The sequence below is a fragment of the Rhea americana genome, unplaced genomic scaffold (genome assembly GCF_003343005.1).
Source record: "Rhea americana isolate MKP2758 unplaced genomic scaffold, rheAme1 scaffold_84, whole genome shotgun sequence".
Classification (NCBI taxonomy): Eukaryota; Metazoa; Chordata; class Aves; order Rheiformes; family Rheidae; genus Rhea; species Rhea americana.
This window is the reverse complement of record NW_028187023.1, coordinates 2847809-2857550: the sequence shown is the minus strand read 5'-3', so window position 1 is coordinate 2857550 and position 9742 is coordinate 2847809. Positions and strand designations below refer to the sequence as shown.

The following is a 9742-nucleotide window of genomic DNA, read 5'->3' as shown; positions in this document are numbered from 1 at the left end:
CGGGGCCCCGGCCCGGCGGGGAGGCCAGGGCCTCGGCGGGCGCCAAGACCAAGAGCCACTCCCTGGACTCGCTGCAGAAGCGGCGGGAGGCCGCCTGGGGCAAGACCTCCTCGGAGTCGGGGGCCTCGTCCTCCTACAGCGGGGAGAGCCTGCGGGAGCGCGGGGGCAAGGGGCGCCCCCGGGAGCGGGCGGGGGCCGCTGCCGGCTCCCTGCTGGGGCGCAGCTTCAGCCTGGGCGACCTCAGCCACTCGCCGCAGACCGCCCAGCGGGTGGAGAGGATCGTCAGGGAGGTGAAGAGGAAGAAGGGCCTCAAGGAGGTGCCCGAGAGGGACAAGAAGATCGCGGCCCTGATGATCGCCAAGCACCAGGAGGCCAGCCTCCTCCGGGAGCAGCGGCAGGCGGCCCACCTGCAGTGGGACAGCCAGCGGCGCCTGGCGGAGCAGCGGAAGGAGCAGGAGGAGAAGGAGAAGCAGAGGGCCCTCGTGCAGGGCCAGCGGATGTGGGAGTGCCAAGTGGAGAGGCGGCGAGGGAGGCTGAGCCAGGAGCAGCAGGAGGCCGCCCTGCTGAAGCAGAAGCAGCGCCTGATGAGCRAGGAGAGGTGGCGGGAGCAAGCGGAGAAGCAAGAGCGGCTGCGGAGGGAGAAGCTGGAGAGGGCTATCCAGGAGGACAAGCAGAAGAAACTCCATCAAGAGCACAACTTGAAGGCAAAGGAAGATGTCAAGAAGGAGCATCGAGAGCGAGAGGAGCAGCTTCTGCAAGAGAAGCTGTCCACAGCTGCACAGAAGAGGCTGAGGAAGGAGGTGCAGCTGCAGAAGGAGAAGAAACTGCTCAACCAAGCAGAGAAGCTGAAGCACGAGGCCTTGCTCAAGGAACTGGCCAAGCAAGAGGCAGAAGAGAAGCAGATGCTGAAGGCCTCTCTGGAGATGAGTTTAACAAAGGCTCAGGAGAACTACGAGCAGCTAATGGAGAAGAGGAACCAGGAGCTGAGGGAAAAGGCCAGGCGGGAGGAGATGCAGATTCAGAGAGCCAAACTGGCAGCAGAAAGGAAGGAAAGAGAGCAAAAGGAGCATTTGGAGGCCCTGGCTAAAGAGACAGAGAGAAAGCTCCAGCACGCTGCCCAAGTGGCTGAAGAGGTGGTCCAGGAGAAAGCCCGCAAGGTGGTCATGAGCCGACTGGAGAAGGAGAAGGTGCAAAAACTCAACAAGCAAAAGGTAGAGCAGTACGAGGACTTACGGCGCAGGGAGATCCTCCTCTCTATAGAGAGGAAGTTGGAGAGAAGTGAGCAGATCTTCAAGGAAAAGAAGACTGTCTTAGAAAATGCCAGATCTGTTGCTCGGGCGTCCTTCCACGTCCGGGAAAAGGTACGGGAGGAGACGAACATGCGCACCTTTGACAAGATGGCCTTGGAAGCAGAACTGCATGCCAACCTGGATAAGAAATGAAAGAGCTTTTCATGGATGAGTGGGGATACGTCACTTAAGGTTGTTCATCATGATGCATCAGAAAGCTCCTCTACATTAGGACATTTAACAACAAACAACACCCACCCTTATTTATTATTTTGGCAGGGGGAGCAGTGTACCGCACAAAAAGCGTGGCAGCTATTTCRTGTACTTTTTAAAATATGCTTTTGTTTTGGGGCATGTTTTAAGGACTGACCTCAGTCATCTTTACAGAGAAGTGAGCTTTTTTTGTCCTCCACACCACAAGCACACACATTGTCTCAGAGAGGGCTGCAGAAGAAGTTTGCTTAAAACCTATGAGTTACCAGTTGTTTGCCTGAAGCGGAGCTGACTGCAGCCGCACTCTTCTTTAGTGTGGAAATGCAGGCAGTAGAGAAGACAGGCCTAAAAAAGAACTGACACCGACTCATCTCATTCTGGTTTGAGTGCAGTTCAGCTTGGTTTAAATGACAGGGTTGCATTCTCAAAGCTATTGTCTCTTCCATGATAGAGATGAGGATGGCTGTATTAGGGAATTCTGTATGCCTGGCCCTTGGGTGTGCCTTCCCACTGCTGGTATCAGATGTGGGAGGAGAAAAAGCACAGAGCGAGACTGCGTAACACCGTGTGAGTAGATATTATGATCAGAGCTGGGCAGAAGCTGTTAAAATTGTTCACAAAAACTGCAACTTCACTTACGCTATTTGTAGCCGTTTCCCCTCCCTGATACCCTCTCTACTCCTCCTCCTTTTCATGTTTGTTACAAAAGTCCGCAAAATTCTTTCCTTTTGGAGAAGGGAAAGCAGAAGCTTGTGAGCAGTCCACAAAATGAAAGGCACCTACGTGATCCATTTGTTCAGTAAGTTATGAAAATGAATTTGTGGAAGCTGGCCTTTGTCACAGACTTGCAGCTTATTTGCCCCCTTAGAGGGTCTGTGGAGCCTCCACACTTGGAAGTACTCAGAATTTGACTGGACGAGGCCCTGAACAGCCCAATTCTGCTCTGAGCAGGAGACTCCCCTCCCAACCTAAATTATTCTGTGATTCTATGAATTGCTTGCAATAACAAGTTCACCCAGCTCTTATCAGTATCTACCAAGCAGGACAGCATTTATCTGTCCACTGGTGCTAACAGTTGTATTCTCACTTTAGGGCACAAGAAAGAGTAGATGCACAAAATAAGCTATGTTATAGATCCTCTAATGAGGATCACAGCATTTTTATAACTCTAATTCAATACTGTATAGAGGGAAATGAGTCCTTCTGCTGATAATACACTGGAAATGTGAAAATGCCTGCCTACACCTTGTGGAAAGCATTTAAATAAGACAGTGTTCTGCTCCAGTTTTCCACATTTGCTGTCTGCTGGGTTACAGTAATGAACACACATCTGAAAGCAGGCACTTTCTGCTGTTTTTCTCCAACCGGGGGCTGTGCCAGCTGTGCGTTTGACCATGCGTGACACCATGTGGGGTTGCTGTGGTGATGGTGTCGACCTGGCGCACGGGGGAGAAGCAGCAGCCAAGATCCTGTTTTCTTGCAGATGTCTCTAATGTACAACATGGAAGAGAAAAATAGAAGACTGGCACAGAACGTGGGCACACAGGATTTTCTGTGTAGACTGCTTACCAAAGTTTCACAGGAGTTAACAGCAGGTTTAAAACTTCTTAGAAGGTTTTAAAGAAGGTTCCTTACATTAACAGTGATGCTAATTGTAGACCAAAGGACGTTCTGGTACCATGGAAGCCTGAAAACGTTATAAAAATCAGTGTTGGAAATGAAGAAATGGGTTTTTGGTTTTGATGGAGCATAATCCCTTTGAATTAGAGAACAATTAWCGCTATAGAGAACAACCAGCAAGAAAGTAGGAATTAGGGCACTTAAGTTACATTTTCACTGTCAGTCATTGGCTCGCTGTGTGATGCCAGGTAAGTCCTTGAGGGCTGGGCCTGCTCCCATTGATATAAAAGGAAGCAGAGTCAGGCTYCTGGGATTGCTGTGACTCCCAGGAAATAAAAACACCCAATTTGGTAAAATGCTTCAATGACTTTGGACAAAAGAGGCTAGCAGAGTGCGAGGTACTATTTTGTATTTATTTATTTGAGTGAGTGGTTATTAAAATAAAACGTATCTGTTGGAGAAAAGCACTAATTAACATCAGAATCTGAAAACATTCATAACTGTAGGAAGGACAGTTGAGTTACTGCTCCCAGCTAGGAGTCTGTCCCCTCACCCTTGTCAATCAATTTGAACAGCGATACCAAGGTTAGTTTCAGTCCTGCTGTCCGTGTTAGAGTGTGTGCCCTTGTAGCTGCAAAGACCTAGAAAAGAGATGCCCAGTGGCCCAAATCCAGCCTGCACAAAGCTTCCCTTGCTCCCTGGCAACACTGGTGTTGGGGTAAACCTTGCACTGACATCCGCATAGCCAAGATTTCATCTAACCTCTAGCCTTCGAGGCTGCAGAGCAAGCTTGGCAGCATTGATGCGAGGGTATCAGTGGGTCACTTGTGAAAGCTCTTCCTTCCCTGCTCCCTTGCGTTGTGGCTGAAGTTCACAGCRTGATCGATTCAGCAGAGAGCAAATGGAAAAGAGCTGAGAAGCAGYGTAAGGAATGCAAAATGTGATGGGCAATTGAACATACATGGTCACTAACTGAAACAGTAGCTCTTCCCTAAGGGTCTGCTTTTACTTGAAGGCTTTGTCAAAATCTGCCTTTACAGGGCATTTGCGGTGTAGACTGAGGACTACACTCAGCCCAGAAATAATGTTGTGGCCACTGACTAGTTAAACCTGGAGTCCATCTCTTGCCACTGACCAAGTTTGACACCTTGGGACTACAGCCAAACTAATCAAAAGGCACCTATGTGGTGATAATTGGATTGGCTAAGTGCTGTTCCTGTACTGTGCAGTGTGCAGCTCTCAAGTTTTGAATGTGTGATCTAAGAAAAAAATATTTTTTTTTCAAAATGCATAACTGTGTGTGGATTTTTTTTTCCATTCTGTAGTTATTTCAATCCAAAGTTTGGGAGGGTCAGTAGAGCTTTATAACTTACTTAAACTTGTGGCACAGAAAAACCAAGTCAGCAAGTTGGGTAGAAGCATGAGAGAGATTTCTTGCATCTGCTTATGCTTCTGTTTACTGGAGAAGTTTTACTGCTGGATTTTGGTGGAAGCAGAACTTAAACCATAGGACACATGTAAAAAGTATTGTCTTTTTAGATGAGGCTTATTTCGTATTTTGGCTGCCAAGGTGCAGGGCAGASAGAGCTAAGAGTCAGAGTTAGCAACCTGCTATCTAACTGCTCAGAACTAGAACACATCTATAGAGCACAGGAACAGCTGCTGACACTTTGGTCAGGTCCTGCAGACTTCTGTTGGTCCTCTCCCAAGATTAGAAAACATATTAGGCTATTGTCCRGTTATAAGCCTAGGGTTATAATAAAGACTCTGCTTCTAGGTCACTTTGATGCTGCAGAATGATTACCTGAAGCTGAAATAAGTGCATTTTAAAGGCAACAACCACCAAAAAATAATTACCAGGAAGCTTCTGTGCCCAATGGCACRTCTTAGATACTGCTGGAATCAAATTCCCAGTTTTTACTTCCTAAACACTTGGAAAGCCTAGCTCCAGATTTCACACTGGATCTATAGAGCTAATGGGACAACCCAAAATCTTGATCAAAATTCAAAGCCAAACACCCTGATGTGGGGACACACCRTGAACTCCCACTTGAAAAGCACTTTACTAATTACTACTGTCAGTTGACTAGAACTGCTCCTGSCTTGAGACAACAGGATCAAGCACATAATAACAAGAAAGAAGAAACACTTGTACTGTTGGCTGTAACAAAATAAACCAAGTAATTTCAGAGCCCCCAGACCTATGAAGCCTGATTTCCTTGGGCTGATGCCCTGTGATTCTTACTGCAGTGAAGCTAAGACTGCAAGACGACTGCATCTTGTATTAGACATCAATCAGAGAATTCACATGTCAGGGAGAACCACTGACTAAAGAGCAGTTTCTTTGGCATGAACTCTGGATGAAGCTTTTGCACATTTTAGGCATTCATAGATTATCTCATTTATGAGGATTCTCTGGTTTTTTTAGAATGGCTAAGCTCAAGATGGAGCCTTTCAGCACCAGTTACAGTCCCAATAATTTGCCTCTTCTGCACCCTGCCTCTTCACACAAAATTCATCACTGAGCCATGATCTCTCTGTCAAGGTTGAATTTGACTGACATGTTCAAAAACTATTAGGAAGAACAGCTGTACTACCACTAGTTAATATTTTACAAGGTATTTTTAACCCAGTTTATCATAAATACTTGCATTGCATGGATGAGAGAGATGCAAGGATTACATTTCTCTCCATAGTTGCCTACAGTGGTTCTTGTGTGGTGTTTATGGAGCTTTCTACTCATGCTGTGAGAAAATTGCTCCTGAAGCCAGGGGAATCTCATTCACYAGGAGCAGATTTTTTCAGTGTGCATRGRAGGACTGGGAGGATACTTTTTCAGAAGACCCTCTGGAAAACTAGTGGCCGACAGACTGTGTATTGTAAAGTTTGTATTCCCCAAGCCTCCCTATCTAGGCTAACTTTAAGTAAAGACATAGACACTGAAAAAGTATCCTCCCAGTCCTCCCAAGTTCCCAGAGAGGCCCCACTAGCTGTCATCAGGGAAGTGACAACTTCAGAGAAGTGACATTTTTTTTCCTCCCCTGCTGACCTCAGGCAGAGCTAGGCTGATCACATCCCTACCTGAGGAGGGCTCTTCTCATCACCGCCAGTTGTTACACCAACATAAGAGCTTTGCTTTCAGCCTTGAGTGTTCTTGCTCCTGTTGGTTAAGACAAAACATAATTGGTAGAATGCCATTTTGCTGCAGTCTTGTTTTCTTTTTCTTTTTTTTTTTTTTTTTTCTTAAGACAGATGTAAGGAGGTGCAAGGACAACACAAAAAAACTGTTAGATGCAGCACGCTGGCGGACGACTGCAACTCTCCTTGCACACAGTCCTGCTTTGCAGTCTCGGGGCTGGTGCTGTTCTCCAGCAGAGCAGCTGCCATGTCTAGGAGAGCAGAGGTGTCCTGGGACGGATCTGCCTGCTCTCCAATCATACAGCCTCCCTTCAAAGCAYACAAGTTTAAGCTCATATAATGCTTTGCTGAGTCAAGATCTTAGGGAATTAAGTTTGTAGAAATGGACTTAGCTGTGACAGTATTGTAAAAGATGGTCACAGGCAAAGAATGGGAAGACACTGGCTTATCTCRATCCCTCTGGCAATGAGCCCCATGACATTTACTTTGTCATATAGTTCAGGTACGTTTTAATGTGAGCTGATAGAGCCCTAATACGACACCATGTGGGAGTGCAGCCCCACAAGCCCTTTGCAAGCAAGTACCATGCACTATAAAGAGCCAAAGCTGGAGCACGGTGAGAAAATCAAAGTGCTTCTGCTACTACTGAGGCAAGAAACAGCTCTGCCGCTCTTGGGTAGGGCCGTGTTAGTAGATGGTGCTCTGAAGGGAAAACACACTGGGAAGAGGGAAAAATGTGAAGCTTTTCTGTACAAGATGCTTAGAAATGGATTTTGCATTTACACACAGCAACCTGTTTGGAGCCTTTGTAATGGGATAAGCCCCGCATTGCAAATGCCTCTTAAGGCTAGGGCRTAAAAAAACGCAGTTCTAGGTCTGATTTCTTAGTCCTGAGCCCCTTCCTTTGAGCAYAGCTTTTTGCTGTGAAAATTGGCTATGTTATTGTAAGACTCCAGTCCAAAAGGACCCAAATCTTTACGTAATTTTGCACTCATCTCCCGCCTCTCTGCCGTTCTAAGTAAGAAGTATCCTGTGTTACAAAATCACACCAGCAGTGCTGTTTGGTTCCTCTGTGCTTTGTACAGCTCCCTACATCCAATCTCAGGACCTGACTGTGAGGTGAACTAGTTATCGCCCCTAGCTTTAGTACAAGAAAACTGAAGCAGAAAGAACTAATGTGACTTGCCCTGGGCCGTGCTAGACTCGGCGGTATAGCTGGAGCTCACTCACGTCCTCCCTGTTCCCAGAGCACTGCTCTAATTAATCCCTCCTGACTATAGAGAAAAAACATCTCTGCACCCCTGCTGTGGTAGCTCCTCTGACTCCTGCTCTCCTGCTGGTTTTTCCTGGAGAATGAAGCTGCCCGCTTCCACTTCTCTATATTGTCCCCAAACCTTGAAGCATTTGAAGGACTTCTAAAATTTCTTTTTAGGCTTCCAAGTAGTGCGGACCACTGATAAGGCAGCATGGGGAATCCAGGGGCAGGACAGGGCAGGAGGAAGGKGCATTAGCGGAACTGGGCAGTGGCCACAGGTGGAAATGACGAAGAATAGAGCAGGTGCGAACCAAGACTCTTTAAACCACCCTGGTGGGCTAACAGCAGTTATATCTGTATATATAACAGCATGCAGTAACACCATTCTTTCGTTCAGCACAGCAAAGTTACAGTGCATGGTTCACCCCTTTAGATGCCACACTGGAGCCAGCAGAGTTGCTCCAGGAATGAATACAGCCTAGGTACATTGGCCTTATTATTACTGCTGTAAAWCACAGTAGCTTAGGACAGGATGTATTTCCAAGAGCCTGGTGGAAATTTCCCCCTGCTTGGTCTGTGCCCGGGCAAAGGGATGACAGAGTCACACATCCATTGGTATTTTTAGGCACAGTGATGAGTTTGTCAATACCCTGTGCTGCACACTGTGCTCCTGGGTGTTTGCAGAAAGCAAACAGTGTCTGCCTGAACAGCTTGGCACAGCTGAGGGGAAGATGGCTGGCACGGAGGCACCTTGTCAGACAGCAAGCTAAACAGTGGGGGATAAAAGGTTTGGCTTTAYGTCTGTCAGATGTTACAGGATATGTTTTTGTTTGTAAGAAGGTAATGGGATAATTTCTCCTCATTTTTAATCGCCTCCCAAATAAGCTCTGCTATTTTTTACTTTTATTTAATGACTTGTGAGAGGTGGGAAAATACGAGGAAGGTAGTTCAGAACACAGATGTGCAAGTAAAGCAGAAAGACGTTATCCTTTTCCTGCTAAAGAAATTCTGAACGTCATGCCAGCAGTTGAGAGTTTTGTTACCTGCCAGGTTGCATGCACTTTGTCAGACCCTAGAAGGGAGGTCCACTCTGGTCACAGGCTTTGCTACCTGTGCACTCTGAATGCTTCACCTTTACCACCCAGAACCAGCCATCTCTGCAGACTTCATGGAAAAAGTCAGACTAAAGAAACACAAGATGAGAACCATGGATATATCAAGGCAAAATTCTCACTGTAGAGGGAAAACAACTGTGCCAGGCTAACTCACCCCGTATCTGCCACAAGGGCTGGCCAGTCCAGCAGACCAGCAGCTCTGTGCTCTCTCCAGGAGATTTCCAGGGCCCTCACCAGATGCTATCCAGGAGTCTCTGCACTGTTTTCAGCTCCCAGCACATTCAAGCTGCCCTTGTTTCCTAGCCCCTTCAGTGCCAAGGCTCTCCCCCCCCCCCCCCGTCATCTTCACCCCGCAGCTCGGTACCTGGGGGGGGGCCCTGAACCAGACACAGGACAGCCACTTTTCTGCAAGGGCTTCCGCCCAACCAATTTGCTCTGCTCTTCCTTAAACTGAGACATGCCTGTGAAGGAGCAATTCCAAGAAGCGCCTGAAGCAGAGCTTTGGCCCTTTGCCTGAAATAGAGCGAGAACTGACAAAAGAATTAGGATGGTGCAGAGCAGCAAAACGATGTTACTGTTCAGTTTTTAAGTAGCAGCACCACTGCTAATTTTATTCCCTTGCGTTAACTGCTTTCCCAGACAGCATATCATAAATGGGGAGAAAACTAGCAGCAYCAGAAACCATTCCCTAAAACGCAAAACCGGGAATCTGTGGTGCCAAAACCAGTAGGAGGGTGAGTCTTGCAAGTGGAACAGCCTCTCAGAGTGTGCTGGTCTTGGGCGGGGGGGGGGACCACCAAAAAGCCCATTCAAGTCAGTAGGAGTTTTTCCCTTGTGACAGTCAGCGAGCTCAGAAATAGCCCTCAGGATATGATGGCTGGGATATGCGTATGCACTTGTTTTATCCTTTTGGGAAGCTGTAGGTCCCTGCCCTTGTGCCCCAGACCACGGGAGCTGGGAACGTAGCTGAACTACTGGCACTAGGCAAGCCAGAGATGACATGAGATGGGGGACTTTGCTCTCTTTGCTTTGTTGTGTGCACCTTTAGAAGGGGAACTACAGCAGAAGGACTGATATGGAAAAAAAACAAGGTCCTGCAGGATGCAAATGGC

General features: G+C 47.4%; 1 protein-coding gene across 1 annotated transcript; it reads left to right on the top strand.

Moving 5' to 3' along the window:
• Positions 1–2: 2 nt before the first annotated feature.
• Positions 3–4420, top strand: CCDC177 (coiled-coil domain containing 177; the record flags this gene model as incomplete). The annotated part of the gene is made up of 1 exon (XM_085323356.1): positions 3–4420. A coding segment is annotated over one exon (1440 nt), but the record flags the coding sequence as incomplete, so codon positions are not given.
• Between the last annotated feature and the right edge of the window lie 5322 nt (positions 4421–9742).